General features: G+C 38.2%; 1 protein-coding gene across 1 annotated transcript in view; it reads right to left on the bottom strand.

Moving 5' to 3' along the window:
* Positions 1-10,501: 10,501 nt before the first annotated feature.
* The window catches only part of LOC149795179 (beta-1,3-galactosyl-O-glycosyl-glycoprotein beta-1,6-N-acetylglucosaminyltransferase-like), a 36,322-nt gene continuing 24,784 nt past the window's right edge, over positions 10,502-22,039 (bottom strand). The window contains exons 2-3 of the mRNA XM_089964049.1: positions 11,552-12,706; positions 10,502-11,304 (exon numbers count right to left, since the gene is read on the bottom strand). Of these exons, the coding sequence (XP_089820175.1) occupies positions 11,030-11,304; positions 11,552-12,650 (1,374 nt within the window). The 5' untranslated portion in view covers positions 12,651-12,706 and the 3' untranslated portion in view covers positions 10,502-11,029. The remainder of the gene's footprint in view (positions 11,305-11,551; positions 12,707-22,039) is intronic.

Consider the following 22,039-nt stretch of genomic DNA (forward strand, 5'->3'; position numbering starts at 1 on the left):
CATGATGTCCCATCCAGTCACATTATCGTGACACCAGGCGGACCAGTCCTAACACTAACATCTTAATGCTGAGCGCCTAGCGAGGCAACTGATAGTACCATTTTTGTAAGTCTTTCGTTTGACTCGGCCGAGGATGAAACCCACGACCTTCCGCTTCCGAGGCGGAGACTCTAACCATTAGGGCACCAAAGCGGTGATAGTAGAGTGCGTGTTTCTATGCGTTCGCGTACATTTGTGTGGATATTATATTTTGGGTTTCTGTTTTCCTTCCCTTCTGCGTGGATAGTATAATTGGTTTTTTTGTAAATGTGTGTGTGTGTGTGTGTGTGTGTGCGTGCGTTTAGGAATTTTAACATAGCTTTAACAATTTATCAGTCATATCGCTACGATGTCGGCAGTGTGGCAGTTTATAGTGATGCCTAGCAGTGTGGCATCGTGCCCCAGACATGCAGACTTGGGGTTTGTATGTGTTCGCGTACGTTGTGTTGATAGTAGGTAATATGTGAAGTGAGTGTAATGGATGTTTTCCTTCACGTCCTTGCTTGACACATCTAAATTGAAGCGGCCGTCATTCGCAAAGAAGTCAGAGGAGGAAGAAAAAGAAGGCCGACATCGACTTTCAAATTGCCTTCTTTAATGAGGTTCTTCATTTGGTTTATTATGTTCACTTTTGATAAAAGCTCTCTCCACAAAATCCTAATTTGATCCTTTGATTACCACCATCAAAATTTAAAACCCCAGAAAACTAACAGGACACAAAAGTATATAGGGTACCTGATACCCAGTGATTGACACCATTTAAAAGGTTAAAAGTACACTATGTACACAAAATTCCAATCTTTCGTTAAAATAGTAAAGGAAATTATAAACTCATAAAACTGGAAAATTACACAGGTGGCTCACACATTATTGCTAAAGTAAGTGTCCAATAGCAAAACTAGACTAAAATTTGATCGTACGAGTCTCAGCGTTCCAGGGCGTACCAACATCCAATGGCTTGCAGAGTCACCGAGGTCCCTTTCCTCTTTGCCTCGCCTAGACATGTCCAAAAACTCAAAAGTAAGGAGTACGACATTTACACATAAAAACGGGGTTGTGTTGGCACCATACCCACATCCCCGACTAATTAAGAATCCTGACCTTCAGGACTTAACCGGTCGCGAAAGCACTAGATGCATAGGTGACCTTAATTTTATTATCATCATCATCATTCGCGCAATATTCGATGTATTCATTCATTCATCATTCATTCCATTCAGCAAGAGGACGTCGACCAGGCAACATCGGGGAGCACTCTGTCCTGTCGTCCGCGTGGCGGCTATGAGATTTACGGCGAAGATAGGGGATAATTATGAGCCACCAGCCAAACATGGACTATTTGTTTGCCTGGGACAGCCAAGAATAGTGCAGGGGCACCCTAGGTGATGTCTAAATCAATTAACCGGAGTGCCGACTATTATACGAAAGAGGAAGAGATAGGAGCAAAAAAGGGAGCGTGGCAAATATAAATGTGCAAGTCGCTCGCGGAAAACTGTCTACTTACCTTGTCGGGTCTACAAAGATAAAAGAGCTGGGACTTTATTTGGTGTTATTAGCACAGTATTAACGCTGCGACTGAAAAGTATCATGACTGGGAAAACATGGGAGATTTTGTTTGAAGAGGCCACTTCGTGCTGCCCACAAGTGAAGAACATGCCAGACCATGTACCAGTGGAGGCCATATCCGGACAAGCTGAGACATTCCAGAAACTCAAGATGTATTGCCGAGTTACTTTCAAGGTTGTCTGGTTGAATAATCCTGATTCTCATTTTGGCTAGAAAACCTATTGAATAATATCTATTTTAACAACAAACCTAATTTGATTTGTTTCGTTACCGCCATCAAAATTGCATTCTCTTATTTTTTCTTATGTGTGATACAAACTATTTATAAGTCATTTCGACTTTATTGACATCCATTGCCGGCTTGCCGAGCTCCTTGCCTTCCTTTCCTCACTCGGACATCGTACATTGACGGAGATGTGGAACCATTTCCACCCGTCAAAAACCAGGTGTCCCGACCAATCCCAGTGGACGTTACATACTGATTGGGTCGACACCTGGTGCGTTCAATCGCAGACTCAAATCCATCATTTTACCATGAGTGCGTGTTGGATTCATTCCCACTCATGATGGCCGTTCATTCGGGTCGTTATTAACTTGTTAGTCAAATGATCTGCAGGCCAAACTAACTAGTGCTTTTTGAACACATAAATGCCTGGGGGATGAGGCACTAATTCCTTCCCCCAGGATCAATTAATCAGCCACCTTTGCTGGCATTAAATAGTCGTGCATGCCCTGACGGGCGAAAACGATATTCTAATTAGTCAGTCAGTCATTCGTGCCATTCTACACGGAATAAACCAAGATGGTTTCAAATCAGATCGACGTCATAAAAATGTTACAAGAGGCAATATATATATCTGGGAATAGTGGAGGATTTCGTGATGAAGTTGGAGTATGGTGTTTATACCATCCACAGGGCTTAGATGGAGACTAACAGTGTAAAGAAGACGAAGGAAAGATTGAGAGAGCTGTTGAAAAAAGTAAAGGAGATCAAGGAGGATGAAGAAGACAGAATTTTAGGATGAGAGCCTCGAATGAGAAAATTGAAAAAGAGGAAGAAAATGAAGAGAAAAAAAAAAAAAAGATGAGGGGGAGGAGGAGAAACAAAAGGAGAAAGAGACGAACAAAAAAATGAATGTAGGAGAGAAAATAAGAAGTTGGTGGAGAAAAAGAAGAGAATAGAAGACAAACATGAAGAAGAAACCCAAAGGCCCTTTTATGGGACACTCATATGCCTCCAAAAAATATTTATACTCTTTGACACACGTGTTTGATGTTCATCAGTCTATGTATGCATGCATGTTGTATGTGTTATATATGTATACGCCTATATCTATATTGTATTTGTCTCTCCCAGCCCTTGCTACATTGTTACCAAGCTCCAGTACCGTGACGTAACCCCTCTCGAATTCATATTGACCCATAGACAGTCCCTAACCATTGTCACTGTACATTCCTGTTAAATTCCCATTGACCCTAGAGTATCCCACCCACGTTAAATTCCCATAGACCCTAAACGTTCCCACGGGATTTTTGACTGCGATTTCCATAGACCCTATAGAAGCCCACTATACTACTCGCACACCATCGCTTTCTTCAAACCTTACTTTCCCATATATACTCTTCTTTACTACAAGGCAGTGTCAGTTATGCGTGCGATCGCCCACGTTGACTTGGCATACACCGTGTGTGTGTGTGTGTGTGCGTGTGTGTGAGATTTAGATTTTTAAAGTAGCTTTAATAATTTTCCAGACATATCGCTACGATGTCTACAGTGTGACAGTTTATAGTGATGTCTAGCACTGGGGCATCATGCCGCAGACATGTAGCATGATGTCCCACCCAGTCACATTATCCTGACACCAGACCGACCAGTCCCAACACTAACCTCTTAAGCGAGGAAACTGTTAGTGCCATTTTTAAAAGTATTTGGTATGTCACAGCCGGGGTTTGAATCCGCGACCTCCCACATCCGAGGCGGACACTCCAGCCACTAGGGCACTAGAGCGGTCATACACCGGGTAGCATGGTTTAAAACAAATTTATACACATGCTGACTATTTGTTATTATAAATTTTTGCTGTTTGTCTTGAAAATGAAAAACACATAGGGTAAACCTACCTCTTTAGCAAAGCTAGGTCAGGGTGAAAGGTGAATACGAGCCTTCACCAATCACGCAGTTCAGTGATAACGTGTTTTGTATCTACCGATCATAACGCAAGATGACTGTGACTTCATCTCTGATGGATTGGGGTGAATATTTGTACCCGGACTGACAGTATTTCTAATGTGGTTGTGGTAAGTTTTATTCCACCCATGGTTTCTTCTATTCCAGAGAATGAATTGGACTTGGATTATGAGTTTTTGCGACTTTTTATCGTCGCATACATTTTTTAAACGGATAATAAATGTCTAAAATATAAAAGAAAACTATTTATATAATTACGATATTTTTATGCACATGTGTTATGCTTGTTTCAATGACTGATCTGCACCTCTGAAATCCTTCATCTTGTATTTGTCTCGTACAAACATAACTAATATTTTGGGACCACTGGGTCATTTGTCGTCGGCAGGATGGATGGTTCTAGAGTAAAACAAATATTGGACAAATCTTGTATGCTTGCTGAGATTTTTTTACACGTACTGCATCAACAAACATGTGAAATATAAGTCAATAAAATAATTTACATTTTGTAAACAACAGTCCTCTTGAAAGTTTATCGTAGGCAAGGTGGAGGGAATTCTGTTAATTCCTCTACAGTTCACAATACTGCAAGAGTGTAAAATGAGATTCTCCTAGTATATGTTATTTGACAGATGTGTGATCGCCCCACTATATGTGCACGACACACAAGTCAATGAAATATAAATTTAGTCTTTCAGAAAGTGTTAACCCCAGAGACATGTCTTTGAAAAACAGAAAACAAAATCAAGTATCAGGGTAGCTAGAAAATACTTTCTTTGAGATTGACCTTCTGATGTATATGGATTTACCACGCCATCCTAATGTACACAGTGCTCTCTCTCCCATCTCTCTTTGTCTGTCTGTCTGTCTGTCTGTCTCTTTCTCTCTCTCTCTCTCTGTCTGTCTGTCTGTCTCTCTCTCACTCTCCCCGGTCCCGGTTTGTCATTGCCTAAATGGCTGGAGGCTGCGTTTCCGAATTTATTGTACATCTGTTGTATTATGATGTCCATCATGTTTTGCTGTTCATTTTGGTATGTGCTTTGCCATTCGCTTGTTTTGGGAGCCAGTACTGTCGGATTTGTTTCCAGTAGGGTGATTCTGCTCATCAGCCCGCCATATCAGAATATATGTCCACCACGTGTGGTCCTATTATTCAGAGCTATAGTCGAGATTCACTGTGCACCATAAAAAACAACAACAAAAAACAAACCCATCTACTTTGCGTCTCAATCAGCATTGTGCCCTGAATTTAAAACTTTCAGACCAAATTCATTTTCTTCATCAATGAAATGCACCCGACCAAATAGAAATAACTCTCTTATATGATCAGTATACCGGAAACAGACTGGCTCATAAATCACAGATATTCCTCCTTCCTTAACTGATTTGGCTGCCTTTCGACAGTGTTTTCAACACCTCAATCACATGTTACGTTAACATTAAGAACTTCATACAAACGTCTCTTCTACCATCATCTTCTAGTCCCCGAAACTACTATGTATTGTATCATTTTATGCCCAATCAGTTGGAACGCCAGAAAACGAACAGAAATCTGCAATTTTATCATCGACATTTTATTTTGAATGAGACCTGGTTTAATACATCGGGAGATCAGGAGAAATGTTCCGATTAGACATCCGACGGCTGAATGATCAAGTTACTTCGCAGCCGGTCACAGGGAGGAGGTATTGGCTGTCATTGCTAAGAACACCATTTTCTTTTGTCTCACGCTCACATCCAGGTTCAGTTTTGAACATACATCTTTTGAGCTCGCTCAAACAACTTTAACACTGCAGACACGTTTAATCCATTTGTATGCCTCTATCGCCCACCACCTAGCCGAAACAAAAACGAACTGGTTATCAGTGTATCGAACAATTCCCTTCCCCTCTTGAATTTTGTAATTCCACCAAAAGCAGCTTAATGATTCTAGGAGATTTCAACTTCCATTTATACTGCACTTCAAACACACACTTCAAATCTCATACTATATTCACCTATTCAACATGGCACAGTCTGTTAGCATACCAACACACAGATGTGGCCACATAAAAGACTGGATTGTGTATAGACGTAACGATGCTATTCGGAGATCCACTACTGTTTCATATGAACTTGCATCAGACAACCTATGCATCATGTGCCACCTTGATCCGTCTGTCCCTGACCCATCACTTGTTAACACTTCAAAACATAACATCAGCTTGATTAACAGAACTCAGCTAATAAACAACATTAGTTCATACCTAAAAACTGTAAATAGTTCCACCGCTGACCAACACATTGTCCTGTACTCAATGATTGATGCGTGCCCCTACAACCTGGATTCGAGTCTAAGTGAAGAATCATGTTCCATGGTATAGCCGCATAAGCAGCAAGCTGTATGACTCCAAGAGGGAACAATGGCTGTCATCCTGTCTGGCAGTACATAAGCAGATTTACAAAGCTGCTACAAGGAATGTTACAAATATAATTCATTCCACAAAATCCACATAAATCAATACCAAAATTACCGGAAGTACCAGCTGCAAGCAGTATTCTATATCACGAACAAATTATTTGCGAGGAACAAATCTACACCATTTCCAACTACATCTTCCCCAGACAGTCCACCAGATCAGTTTGCTAATTTATTCTGTGACAAAGTGAAAACTTTCAGAGATCAACATGACTGCATCGTACATCCTGATCCATGCTTACCTTACAGCTATGGTACAGAATTTCAATAACTACCATTCACAACATTTCAGCCTATCTGTACGGATTTTCTACGAATAGTCCTAAAGAAGCATGCCCTTAAGTCATGCGACCTTAATCCAGTTCCTGCATCACTGTTTTTTATTAGTGTTTGGATACTATACTGCATGCTCTGACTGACGTCATACATTTCTTGATGCTGGTGTTCTTCCGTCTCTTTTTAAAACCAATATTGTAAAGCACCTTTTGAAAAACCCAAACCTTGACCCCAAGGACTTAAAAAACTATTGCTCTGTTCTAACCTCTCATTCGTACACTCCGGTGGCCTAGGGGTTAGAACGTCCGCCTCGGATGAGGGAGGTCGTAGGTTTGATCATAACAAAGACTTATAAAAATGGTACTAACAGCTGCCTCCCTCGGGGCTCAGCATTAGTGTTACGACTGGTCGGCCTGGTATCAGGATAACGTGACTGGGTGGGACATCATACTACATGTCTGCGGCATGATGCCCCAGTGCTAGACATCACCATAAACTGCCACGTTGCAGACATCGTACCGATATGACTGATTTTGTTTTAAAAAAAACTATGTTGAAAATCCAAATCACACACACACACACACACACACACACACACACACACACACTAACCTCTCATTCATGTCAAAAGTCTTAGAAAAAGTTGTACTGATTCAAATAGCATGCATCACTCAAATTTACATAATCTCTTCAGTAATTTCTAGTCCGCGTATCGTCATTGTCACACCAATGAAAGTGTTCGCAGCAGAATCAAGAAACAAAATCACTTCTCTGTATTACATTTCATTGACTTCATCTGGTCCGAAATACATCTGATCTCATCCATGTTTACACTCCTGCTAGACGTCTGCGCTCATCTGACACCAGTATTCCCATGGTAAAAGCCAAGTAAGATGGACAACATTCATTTTCGTATCAAGGTCCATCTACTTGGAATGAACTGCCTCTTGATCTTAACGAGGCCATGATCACATTCTAGAGTGCTCTCAAGACACATCGTTTCAACCAGCAATAATAAATTTGACAGTCATCCATTAGTCATTATTTTTAGATTGAAACTGTATTGTAAACTCATTTTGTGGTTTTAGGTTATTAACTGTTCTTAAGCCTTTGTGTGTTCACTTGATGTTTAAAAGCGCTTAAGAGTTTTTGTTTTAAAAAAGCGCTCTTAGAAGTCATCGTCGTTATTATTATTATTATTATTATTATTATTATTATTGTTGTTGTTGTTGTTGTTGTTGTTGTTGTTAAGAAGACGAACTTGGGGAGATAACAATGTGCCTGAATAATATGCAATAAGAAGACGCTATAATGCAATTGTGTTCATTTTAGAGCAGGCAATTTTAACAGTAAATGCTGTTGTAAACTTTGAAATGTACCCTTTTTTTATCAAAATATGTTGTGACATTTTAATATAAGTCTGCTGTGAATATAAACCATTTAGACTTGGAACGATGTATTAGTTAGACGATATGCGATATGCACAACGAGGATACCAGATGTATCACAGACTGGAGCGACTAGGAGGGCATTGTTAGAGAAATCGGACGCGTATTGGCGCCAGCGTTGTTTCTGTCAGTACCTGTCGAATCCCGCACCCTGCAATATCAATGGTATAACACAAGAGAAGATTATCTAAATGAGTGCGACTTTTTTTCCGAGTTTTATTTCTCAAACTTTTTTTCTGGGTTACATCCATTTTGTATCTCTCTTCACGGCATCTTGATTTCTATGATTTAATGGTGCTTAATATATCCAGAAAAATTTAGCCAATCGGTTTCGATAGCTCAGGTTATAATACCTTCTCTTTCAAATCTCTCATCAACTTTCATCTGTACATTTACGCGGCTAACGTGGGTATGTGAAAAAGCTTGCCAGTAGCTCCTCGTGCGTCGGTGGTTCTACCCGGGATTTTCCATGGTTCTTCCTCCACGTGTTCTTCCGGCCGCCATGTATAGCCTATCGTGTGCTGAAATGGCGTTAAACCCTACAACAACAACAACAACTGTACATTTACGTTGGAAAACTCTTTAATATTATAAAAACAAAGATTAATCGGATTATAACAGAGGCCAGCTTATAATAATTACATCTACGGACACTGAGAGAGGTTCGCGTTCTGGCAACCTATGCAATTCCCGGTCCACTTATATTTTAGTAATATATCAGAAGAAGCGTTGCATATCGTGTTAGGGAGAGTTTTCTTTAGAAACTAAATATATCGAATGAAGCTTTCCACTTTCATAAACGTGAAAGCTGTAATTTGACTAGTGAATCGAAAGGTCAGTAGAACATGACCCATATCTATCTAATGCCAGAGATCTCGAGTATATTCAAACTGAGAACAAACCTGTTTATACATGATGTTGCCAGGTTTTTGAGTTGCGCATACGCAACGTTTCTGAAATGGGAGGATGTGAGGAAACCGAGAAGGGTGGAGAGAAAGAGAGATAAATATACTGATTGATACCTTTTTTGTTTGCTTCGTAAAGATAAGGAGAGATAAGAAACATGGATGGAAGACGGAAGAGTGATGATGGGTGAGATAAATAGAGAAGTGAGAGGTACTGAGGGGAGAAAAGGAGAAGAAGAGGAAAGGAACGATGAGAAAGAGAGAGAGAGGGGGGATATTGTGTAATCCTGCCGAAAACAATTATACTAGCTCCTACCATCTCTTATCATCGCACAGACATCAGAAGTCGCTCAGAGCGATGGTTTCATACAAGGTAAAAACGCGTCAGTGTTCCGCATAATGTAATACCTCTCCAGGATCGTCGATATCTCATGTCGTCATAAATGCACTTCAAAGTCCACGATAATGATTTGTGGTCCCCTTTCCGATTTCCATATGACCTATAGGCTGCATCATTAGCAATGCATGGAACGCATGTCCGTTACAAAATCACGTGGGAAGATTTTGACGAAACTTTGTAAGAACACTTACCTGTTTTTTATATTTTTTATATATGTGTATTCACTTGACAAGACATAGGCAGTGCTGACTGTGTAATGGCAGTTCAACTCCAAGATCGCGTGTTGCGCGAAATAAGTTTTTGCAGTTGGAAAATACCACGCGACTAGAATGAATGCCGTAACTGACGGCAATTTATCATACATATAGTTGTGACAATTAGTCGGTATATGTGGTTGAAAAGTGTTTTTTATATAAAAAAAATGACACTGATTAGCTGGATGATCCTAAAAGAGGGTTTCCGGAGGATGAGCTGGAAGGGGACACGGACAAACACTAATGAAGTCACAAGACTGATTATGACGGAAGATTAGGTCCTTGCAAATAACATATTTTTCCCACGTTACGATTTCAAACATTCAGTGACAGAAACAGAAACATATTTGCAGACGTAAACACGTTTCTCCCGCGCCACTTCAATCCGATGTATTTCAGGTATAATTTGCACAGATGAATCCAGTCCAAAATCACAAACTTTCGTCGAATCGAAACAAAATACCAAAATATATTCATTCCAGATCAAATGGAAAAGTTGTTGCAATGCGCATTCATTCACAATATGACTGCAAATTTCAATTTTAACTAGACACGCCATTTTCTTTCGAAAGTTATGTCGAGCGCGCGACTAAGTTCAAATTTATCTGGGCGGAGTTGTGTGCGCATTAATAATGATGTCATTGTGTAATGACAAATCTGCGCTTGTGTATTTGGTTTGGAATACAGCATTCATTCATTTACGTTGTTTCTTGCAGTGTATTTTGTTTATATAATTAAACCTTAGGTAGAATATAAAAAAATTAGCATATAATAAAAATGTTACTGCATTTGTATGGGAAAATATGAACTCGTTTTGTCGGAAGGATATACTGCACTCACAAGTTCGTGCAGTATTCCATCCCAAAACTCGTTCATATTTTCCGATACAAATGCAGTAACCTATAAATACTGAACGATTCTGACAATGTAAAGTTAACGGGGAAAAAAATGAGCATATAATAATACGCAGTTTTTTAAAATTTATTTTACCAGGGTTAATGTGTTAATGGGTGCATTTTGATGACGTCACTAAATTTGAATATTCCTTGCGTATTTAATCACTTGTGCGTCGACATTGCACATAAATTACAAATTTTGCCATTCCTTGACGATTTGTTAAACATTTCAAAAATCCTTGTTAAAAAGAAGTGCAATTCTGGCAATCTGATAAATAATACTGCACTTACAAGTAGTAGACACGTTCTAAACATTAACCTGTACGGCATATGGGTTTCAGTCAAGGTAGCTCAGTCAGTAGAGCGTTAAACTCGTAATGCAAGGATCGCGTGTTCAATACTCGCCCAGGCCAACGCTGTTCGGTAACTTTATTGAAGGCCTTGGGAGAGGCACTTAGCTACCATTTCCTCTATTCAAGTACCACTTATCTCATTGCGTGGATTTTGAAGAAAATTTGTCCTCTTTTAGCTCTTGTTTAAGTTTATACCAATTAATATTTCCTATTTCATAGATTTGTTTATAAATTCAATATTATGTATTATGGAGACCTTTTGTCGCGCGACCATTTTGTGTAAAAGTTCAAGTCCAAATATGTGTCAGTATTCATAGATTTGTTGTACAGCCATTCCTCAATACAGTCATATGCATACGGTTGGTAAGCAAGGTAAAATTTGTTGGCAAATAGTTCTTTTCTCTTCATTAGTCTTTTCAGATCTCGGAGGCCAAAGATGCAGATGGACCTGACATATTTCCCATAACATTCCTTACCCCAGTCCGCGTACACAGCTAGGAATTTCTTCCCATCTGGGTGGCCTGTGAATATAATGAAGGAATAAACTTAAGAAATAAATTAAATATATAATAATTCAAGTGCTAAATGACTTCTGCAACTTTTCAGCGTACCGGGACATTTACAAATGAATTTCAAAAGTATGGACAGTAAAATATTAACAATTTCACGCTTTGTTTACCTAGTTAGTTATATGTGTAATCAACATCAAGATTCCCTTTACATTACAAAATATATTACGCTTGTTAAAAACTGGAGTGTGACTCTTACCTGAGTAGCCACCTGGGGCACCAAGTTGAGTATTGTAGTTTAAAGTTGCCCAATAATACTCGTCTGGGCTGTATATATCTCTTGTCCAGTCAAGAAAGGCTCTAGCCTTCCTGTCAGTAAGAATAAATTCTACAAACTTCCTGCTAAAAACGCCGTATGCACTGCCCTTCACGATTGAAATATTGAATGGTGGTGAAGGTTTTAGTTTCCGCGTACTAACAATTTTAGGTTTCAGATTGGTTCCAGAAATATATTTGTAGTGATACTTAAATCTAATATCTAACATTCGTGGACCCGTAATACCTTCGATATCGTTAGTACCATTAAGAATGTTTAATATCTTGACCAACTCAGCGTTTGTTTTTAAGGGGAACTGCTGACTAGGTAGGTTTATGAAATATTTCCACAATTTTCCCTTTTCAAGCAAATCTTTCATACAGTTTAAATCAGCCTGAAGTCTCGTGAATCCCGCGTACACAACGTTCTCTTTCTTGGAGACTACAAAAACGTTGTCGAAGCAGCTAGCTATTGCATCAATCCCAGAATGTACCACGGGCTCTGCCTGAAGGTCAACGTGAACGCAGTATAAATTTTGAGGTCTGTATATAGCTCGAAGAAGTCTTTCGGCTTGCTCTACCTCTTTGTACATAAGAATGCTGAAAGATATAGGAAATTCTTTCTCCTCTTTAGTTACGTGATAATCTAAGTATCCTCTCATCTGTTTAAAAGCATCACAGTTAGAGGCAATCACGGAAAAATTATCATCAGGCACAATAGGGCGGTGCGATGGCGACAGTTTTTCTGCATTTAATATTTCTGAGTGTTCTCCATTGATAATTGCTTTGCAATTCACTTCCCGCACATATCTTCCCCGACTGCCTTTGATAAATTTAAAAGGAATAGTCTGATTGACTTTAAAATTATTTGTTTGCATTGGCATATCAACATCTCTTGAGGAACTGTCCAATGAGTGTTTCCTCTCCTCGCATGTTGAATCTTTGCATTGAAAATTGTGTAACGAGATAACCGCAAGAAGAAAGACAGAAAACACAAATCCAAAGCATTTGGAAGCTTTGTACCGGCAATATATTATTCTCATCACAAGACTCGTGTCTCAGTGTACATTCCTTCACTAGTTTTTCCCGGAATTGGTATCTGTAAATAAACATGAGAACTAGTGAGTTGTGTGTGTGTGTGTGTGTGTGTGTGAGAGAGAGAGAGAGAGAGAGCAAATTCGGTATGCCAGTAACAGTTACAACATCAAGGGACATAACTCGACCAAGTAATACAGTGGCTGAAAGCAGCGACATTTTCTTGGACAACTGTTAAATAGAAAGGCGTTAGATTCAAGCCCAAATTTTGTCAAAGCCATCCAGGCAGTGAAGATATATCAAATTCTATGTGGTGTAAATTCTCTGTTGTGTATGTTGTTTCATATATACATCTGAGTCACGAGCGATTCTACTTAAGAACCGCTTACCTAGTACAAAAAGTGCAAAAAGAGAGAATTCACAACACTGATCGGCAAATCAACGGACATACAAAACTAAGCGCCAAACGGAAGAAATTATCATGTATAATACCGGGCATAATGAAACAACAACAAATGGAGCAATGCTCAGCTTATAGGAATATTGCCACATGTAAGCACAATTTTAAAACCAACGCGAATAAACTGTTAATGCTGATATGAACCTGCTTGTTATCAACAGAATAGTTATCAGTTTTATTTTCTATATAAAAGTAACAAACTCTGAAAGATCATTGATACTATCAGAAATTTAAATAACTAGGGCGTGAACAGCACATATTTTTTAATGTGAAGCAACAAAAGAAGTGAGACAGGAAGATGTGCATTTAATGGACAGCCGCTTGAACAAAATAAAATAAAAACATGTAAGGCTAAAGAACTTAAATCGGTTCTGTCGAACCAACCAGATTGTGTGTTTAAAAAGAGACACATCAATAACCAGACATTTAAAGTTTTAGTATCCTGACGGCTGTCTGACCCAGTACGTCTGTTATTTAGCTTTGTATATGGTTCATATCTTGTTCTCGCAGTGGTGACGAGACTATTGTATTAGCTTTTGGAATAAGGAATTCATAATGAATTTATTCCAAGAAGATTTATTCCATTTTGGTTATATTGTTATAAAAGACGAATAAATGTCTTAGCTAACAACGGATTGTGGTTAAAATTTGCTTTATTGGTGGCGCTCTACAGTTTTGTAATTTGCATAGGGTTAAATTTGTAAAGAAAAAGAATGTATCCGACTTTCCTCACTTGTTATATTGGTTATTTAAAAAGTGGCTTTGTACATCTTAGGTATTGTTCAAAGAATTTTAATTCCATTTATTTTGGTGTATAATTGATAATTTGTAATATGGGTTATATAGTATACAGCTTGGCCTTACTTCAGATGTGCGTCTTTCAAAAACTGCTTCCTGGACTCAGCGGTAAATTGTTAAAAAAGAACCGACAACTTTTTTTTTTTACATTTCGTATCTATGTTAATTTAATCATTGCACTTTCGAAAGCTGATATTGTCTAGTCTGGCAAAATTACTTTTCCCTATATAATAACTGCAAAAATAGTATGTTTTAACACTAATTCAGAATGATATTTTGAGCACACGGGAGCAGTCATTTTAGTTTGCATGTTACAAAAAAACAACATCATCTTACAACTGCCACGCTCTCGAAGTTCATAATATATGTAGAGGGACCCCAATACGAACATATAGCTATTATAATCGTGAATTAATCTAATTTTGGTTGCATGGCTGAATCATTTAAGTCGCAAGCTTAAAAACAGTCCTTTTGAATAATTCACCTCTATTTCACCCCGCAGAACAGTATTTATTGGTGTCAAAGTCCCACACATGCCCAGCCCCCACTTCCGAAATATGAGTTTTTAAAAAAAATTCACATTACATATTGCCAACATGGCAACCAGTGTTATTAAACTTGTCACAATTATTCCTGTAACCATTTCATTTTACATTTTGGAAAGGGGTGGAACAGATCAGGTTCATGGAGGTCAAATATTAATATGTTTGCTAATTGTTCTAACACTAGAATATGGAAGAAAAAGATTTTGCTTTGTCATCCTTTATTTCTTAAATTAATTACAAATGAATGAAAAGAAACATATTTGCCATACATTTCTGTCACTTAAATGCAACAAATTTAAATTTAAGTCGACTTCACTCCAGTGCTCCATGACTTCTCAGATTCTCTATATAACTAAAGTCGTTACATGTGCCTCAAGACATACTGTGTAAGCGAGAGCAAAATAAGCATAGTTAGCTGTTTTCATGCATAACATCAATGTTCATGTACCATTTTATTCCGAACATTATGTATGATCATATGCAGAAAAGAAACTCTTTGCCAAAGTTTTCATATTTGGTTATGGGTGGTGCTCTACAGTTTCGCATATTTTGTATAGGGTTACATTTTTAAGGAAAAAGAATTTCCTGGGTTTTCTTCTTTGATTATACTAGCTGTTTAAACAAGACCTTGCAAATCTTAGATATTGTTCAAAGAACTTTTAATTCCCTTTATTTTGGTGTATGGTTGATGGGTGTAATTTGGGTTATAGAGTATACAGCTTGGCCTTACTTCAGATGTGCATCTTTCAAAAACTGCTACCTCGGCTTGGTCATTTTCACTTCCTGGACTTAAGAGGTAAATTGCAAAGAGCCGATAGCTTTACGTTTTACATCATATTTATATGGTTTTATATTTATATATGGTAACTCATTCATTGCAAATTCTGAAGATAGTATTGTCTAGGCTGGCAATTTTCCTATTCCCGACTTTACAAATTGCTGAAGATAGTCTACTTTTGCAGTAATTCAGGATGATCTTTTGAGCACAAGAGAGAAGACATTTTAGTTAGCTGTGTGCTTATATCATGTACAATTACCATAAGTACAATATCCAAAGACATTTCAGCCATAGTACATGAACGTAAAATAGAGGAATACTAATATTCTCCATATTGCTCATGTTGCAAATGCAAACAATTTCTTGGCACACTTATATATATATATATATATATATATATATATATATATATATATATATATATATATATATATATATATATATATATATATATAATATTACGGGTATTAACAAGACTTGAGAGTTAAACGGGAAAGCATATGTTTAATATGATATGGTAATACAGAGCCAAACGGGCAATGGTTAAATACATGGCTGAATTTTTCTGAAGAGTGAGAGCAGTTAATTCCTTCTTCTTTTATTCGTGGCAAAACAAACTGTCCAAAGCCCCTAGACAGTAATGGTTTGCCCGTTTTTTATTCTATATTTAACATTGGTATCAAAACAGTTTGCCAGGCTTGGGGCTATAATATTTATACAATCTTGCTTTTGCAGATCTGTGAAGTTTTCCACGCTTTTTGCTTGTTGTTCCATCCTCCGCCATTTTTTAAAATAGATTTTCTGCCCAATCATACTGTAGATCTCCTGGAGGTTGTCATTCCAGTTTGAGTATTTCTGGTTCAATTAGCGTGCTTTTTCTTCTTTGTCTGTCCTTTCATCTCCAGGCATGTTAATATGGGAGAGATCCCACATGAATTCTACAATATGTTGATGCAGATTTTCAAGCCTCGTATAATCTTCTGGAATCACGTTTTCACTGCTGGTAGATTCATCTGATTCCAGAGTTCCGGCACACTGAGTGAGACGCTAATTATGACTGCTCTGGGGGGTCTGGTTAGTTGGCATCAATTGTATCGCTTGGATTGTAGCCCAGAATTCACATATTACCTGGTAGCTTCGCCCCCAGTGTTTTCTCTATGATCACAGCTGCTGCTGAAACGTGTCCTTGGTCAGGGGATTTATATAAATCTGTGTAAATCTGGATGTACCCCAGGTACGTCTATGGTCTTAAACTAAGTAAAAGGAATGAGTGAAAACCAACAAATTTTGTAAATTGCAACAAATAATTTGTTTCCCAGGAACACAAGGTTAAAATGTTTAAACGAAATTACAATATTGAGAATTAAATCAGAAATAGTCCAAAAAGTTCAACCGCAAGTCGAAATGTATGAAGTTCCAATTCAATTATAGTGGTATTCCAAATATATTCCAGTACTGAATATGTTGGTGTGCCTGTAGTCTTGAACGTGCTAATGTGACAATAATCTGGAATGTGGAGATGTGCTAAGTCTTTTGACGTATCGCAATAACATATTCCGAAATGTCCCTGTCTGAACTCAAAAAATTCCAAAGTAATGTTTCTTTCCAAGAATATTATTGATCATTTTGTAGTTCCAGTGAAAAATAATTTTAATGAATAAATCCTCTCAAATTAAAAGCCGAAAACAACAATAATACTGATTTACTTCAGCTGTTAAGGCAAGAACGAATAATTCATTTTCAAGTAAAAGAAAATTTTTATAAAAAAGCTAAGACATAATAGCAGAGCTAGGATGTAGGCAAGTCTCCTCTATACAATATTCAAACTTGTCAACAAGTGTAGGAATTTCAAAGTGAAAAACGTAATATTTTAGATTCAGATTCAAGTAAACATGTTTACCATTGATACTGATCTGAATATTTAATCTATAATTTTACAAACTTCGAGAAATATTAGCTATTTACTATGTTATTTACCAATTAAATATCACTGGTCAGATACACCATTAACTTGATATTTGACTAGAGATGTACATAATATATTAATCATTAAGAAAAATAAAAAACAATACAAATTAAATATACATAACACCCCTCATACCTACATTCTATATCACAGAGGAGTTTAGTCCCTAATTTTATAGGATGCTCTTGTTTATTTCCATATGTGAGTGCATTTAGGTTATTTTTGGTATTCTGTAGTTCCATGGGGCGAGATCAGAGTAGTTTATAATCTCCGCCTGTATATTAGGCATGGATTTGTTTGTTTTTTTACCTCCTGGCACCGTTATGCACAGTTTTTCATCTCTGTATAATGAATCTTGCTGGGTACGACTTGTATTGATAGCATATTCGCATACTTCAAGAACAGTTCCTCTCTTAGATTGATAGGAAGTTCCCCGGTTAAGATTCTACATTCTTCCTTGAACGTGTTACCGAGCATACCGGTGAAGGTAATACGAGTTTTGTGCTGGATCCGGTCTAATTTTCTCGTGTACATTAAGGTTTGCATAGTCAATTTTGGATGAATGAGGGTCCTGTATTGTGTAAGTAGTGTGGACTGAGCTGCTCCCCCACCCCCACATCAATGCCCTTGAGGTTCTTCAAGTGGTTCAATCGTGCCCACAATGTCTTACTACCTGTGTAATCTATTTACATCATCTTAACTGTTCATAGAACGCCATTCCAAGGATGGTATTCTATGGGCACCTAGGTCCACATTGGTGGGTCGATTGATCAATCCAGGGCGCTTATCATTATACTGGACAGGGTGGGATTTAGTACGCTGCCTTTCGATTTCAATTCTAATGCACGACTGTCTATCTTTGATTAATATCGCGTGCGGCTATCCGGCGACTGGTTAATATCCGCACTGCATACTGCTTAATTTCTCGTCGATGGGTAACTTTTCAGTGGCCATCACCACTTCAATGTATGCATCACATACTTTTTAATTTGCAAGTCCTGAATAGGAAATGGAGGGAAAGGGACCGATAGGGTCGAGCCCCGATGCTACCGGATGTCTCCTGTTGTTCCATGGTTAGACTTCCAAACGTTGCCATCCTGCACCTGAATTGTGAATATATACAATCTGTGCTTTTGGCGGTTGGGTTAGTCAGGTATAGCTTTTAGAAAGAGTAACATCGAGTGACGGGTCATGTGTATGATGAAATCGTATCTTCTCTTTTTGTAAACATTTGCATCTTTACGTTGAATTGTAGTGTACATATAAATTACTTCAATCAGTGCCACCTAGTGGTTTGTGTCTATGACCATCGTATACTGTCGAACTTTTGGAGGGGATGTAGTTTGGTCATGCGTAGCTGATGGTACACTTGCTTTCTTATATGTTTCTGGGGTTTGTTAATAATCAGATACCACATCATGTGGTTGGCTCTGGTGATCTGGGAATTTGACTACCTTATATTCTTACTAATTGTGTGTTCAGATTAACAGGACATACAGTTATATTCCTTTTAGTGTCCCAAATATTGCACTCTGTGGGGCGAGGCACTGATGGTCTGGGCTTAGGACCAACTTATATCCTTACTTTTTGGGTCAGCTTAGCTGGTCCTATTTTTGATTTGTTATGAGTAAGCCAGTCTTTGCCACCTTGTGCAGCGGGGCCTGATGGTTTGTGCTTAGGACCACCTCATATGGCATACTTGATGGTCGATGTACGAGTTTAGTTGCATTGTTGATGATGATGATATTTGATTAGCATCGCTTGCGCACATAGTGCATGCGCGATGATTTAAATTCCGCAAGATTAATTAATTGTTCGAGGGGGGCGGAAAAAGAGCCTCATCCCTCAGCGCTTTAATGCACACAAAGTGTGCTACTTAGTTGTGTCTGATTCCGGGATAATGTAATCCCACGGGAAAAACGACGAGCGGGAACAGGAGGACCCAAGCTTATCGTTTTTAGTCTGTATCAATTGCTTCGCTTCTTGGGGAATTACATCCCACTTATAGCGCTACCCCAGTACCATGATGGCACGTTCATCAGGGTAGTAGGTTTAATACGTGCTAGCATAGTATGACTGAATGTCTGGTTGAGGGCAGGAAGGTAGGGATATAAATAGGAAGGGAGCTTTTTCTGACATCCACAGTTAATTTTGATCCCAATTTCCAGAGTAAATAGTCTTGCTGAATTTTTAAAGATTGTATGTGTGCTGTTGGATATTGTGAAAAAAGAAGGAAAAGAATAATAATTTTTATAAAATGATTATACATTTCTTTAAAAAGTTTAATTTTTTTTTAAATATATATTGTTTTGTTTGTGATAAGTTCTACTTTATTTTCATAGGGATTTTATTGTATCATTTTATAGTTTATGGTTCTAAGTGGAGTGGAGTGAGGGGATGATCATAAAGGGTTAAATGTTTCCTTGTTTGCCAATTTCTTTCAGGAAAAATAGGATATTATTATATGAAGAGTTGATGTTAGGGTTACTGGACGACAGGAATTCCGGGGAGGTGTTGAGGTTCCTATGTGTTTTTGATTTGTCTTAACGACGTCCACTTGTGCATATTTGTTGCACTCATTAAATACATGGTGTAAATCTTCTGGGGTGGCACAATGCGAACAATTCACGCCTCTAACATTGTTAATATAGATGTATTTTCCGAAACTGCTGGACAATAATGTATTTCCAGTTTTTATTCTGTTGATAAATTTCTGGTTTTGTTTGTTGGCCAGACTCGGCGCTTTTATATTCCTGGATATTTCCTTTTGTATGAGGTAAAGTGTGCTACCTTTTGTACTATTGTCCCATTCCTGCTGACATTTCCCTAGAATTTTTATTCCTGATTATGCCATAGTATTCTTTGCAGCTTTACTGGAGTATGACATGGTTGTTTTCTTCAAGTTTGTTTTTAGCTGCTTAGTCAGCTGTTTCGTTTCCTGGGATGTTGATATGGGGTGGTACCCACATAAATTCGATTATAGTGTCCTTGTTTTCCATTTGTCTCAGTAACAGGTTGGTCTCTTTGACGAAATTGTCGCGGCAGGTGGAGATGCCGGATTTCAGTGATTTTAAGACACTTAGCGAGTCAATGATAATTAGTGCTTTGCGCATGTTTGTCGATTTCACCCATTTAATGGCTTCAATTATGGCCCAGAAATCTGCTGTGTAAAGAGAGCAGTTATCTGGGAGTCTAGCTCCAAGCTCTATATTGTCCTCCGGTACTACTATAGCGGCTGCTGTTCTGATATGATTGTTTGTTTTTATCCATCGGTGTAAGTCTTAATATAATCTTGATACGAGTTTTCTATGTTAGAGAGTATTGTAGATCTTATTGCTAGAGGAATGTCATTTTTAGGTCCAATCCTGGTTGCGCTGAAATTGATATGCACTGTGTTGCATGTCCATGGTATGGGATCAGGGTATGCGATTTGTTCAGCTTGTATGTTTGGAATTTCAAACTTTTTGGTTAATTCGTGAATCTGCTTTCCTCCTGGTGTATCCGGGACTAACTTACATCTGAAGGGGATGTTACATTTTGATACATAAATCTTGGTTGGGTGTGAGTCTTCATGGATCGATATCTTAGTAATAGTTCTCCTCTTGGTACGACTTCGACGAGGCACACACCTGGCACCCATAATCCAACTTAGATCTCATTATTTAATCTGTATAGGATTAAGCGGGTATCCTGGTCTGGTCCCCAATTTAATCCTTTAATGTTTTTGAGGAGGTTCAAGTCCAGGCTACATCTTCTAATAAGCTCCTGGATATGATATATCCAGGTGAGATGCTCATCAAAGTACATACCTAGGAATTTGGTGACTTTTTCGAATTTAATTTGTGTATCTTGAATGTATTGGATTGAGTACTTTATTTTGATCTTGGTTCTAGGTGTAAATATAATTCCTACCGATTTTTCTTTTGAGATTTTGAAACCCCATTTATCAGCCAACTTTCCAATCTGATTTCAGTTGGATTTGGATTTCGCTTATAATTTTGTTGCTGGCAGGGTTCCCTGCCCTCCATATACCGCTGTCGTTTGCAGATTGGCATAAATTAATTTTATTGAGGTCAACAGCGCGCTCCACATCATTAATCATAATATTGAAGAGGGTATGACTTAGGACACTGCCTTGTGGAGTGCCATTTTCTAATATGTGGTTGTCCGAATATTGGTCCCCTATTCTTGTCCTAATTTCTCGACCGGTGAGGAAGGTAGATATCCACTGGTGCATACGGCCGTTGATACCGTAGTGGTTTAGTCTCGCAATTAGGCCGTTTGTCCACACTAGATAGAAAGTTTTCTCTAAATCCAGGAAAATGCTATTGGATTTCGGTCGCATTTCCTTTTAGCATTAAATACTAATTTAACACTCGATTCCAACCGAATAACTGATCTAGAGTGAACCTTTTCTTGCGAAAGCCGCTTTGAGTTTTTGAAACCAGGTTGTTGCATTCCAAGTGATGTTTAATCCTGTTGTTCATCATAGTTTCCGTCACTTTACGTATATTGTATGTGAGGGAGATTGGCCTATAGAAGTTTATTTCTGTCGGGTCTTTTCCTACTTTTGGAATTGGAATAACTATTGTTTGTTTCCACTTGTTAGGGATTTTTCAGGTTTTCCAGGAAGTGTTGATTAGATTCAGCATTATGGTCTCCATACTTTCCGGTAGGTTCTTGTAGAATTCGTATCCTAGGTTGTCTTCCCCTGGTGAGGTTGTTTTTATTTAATTTTTCAGGGCAGTTCTCCTTTCATGCATTGTAAACTCTATGTTTAGAGAGCTGTAGTCAATTCTCAAGTTGGTAAATAGTTCGGGGTATTTTTTCTCCACAAGTTTCCGGTGTGT

This window comes from Sinohyriopsis cumingii, chromosome 7, assembly GCF_028554795.1.
Source record: "Sinohyriopsis cumingii isolate HCF-2022 chromosome 7, ASM2855479v2, whole genome shotgun sequence".
Classification (NCBI taxonomy): Eukaryota; Metazoa; Mollusca; class Bivalvia; order Unionida; family Unionidae; genus Sinohyriopsis; species Sinohyriopsis cumingii.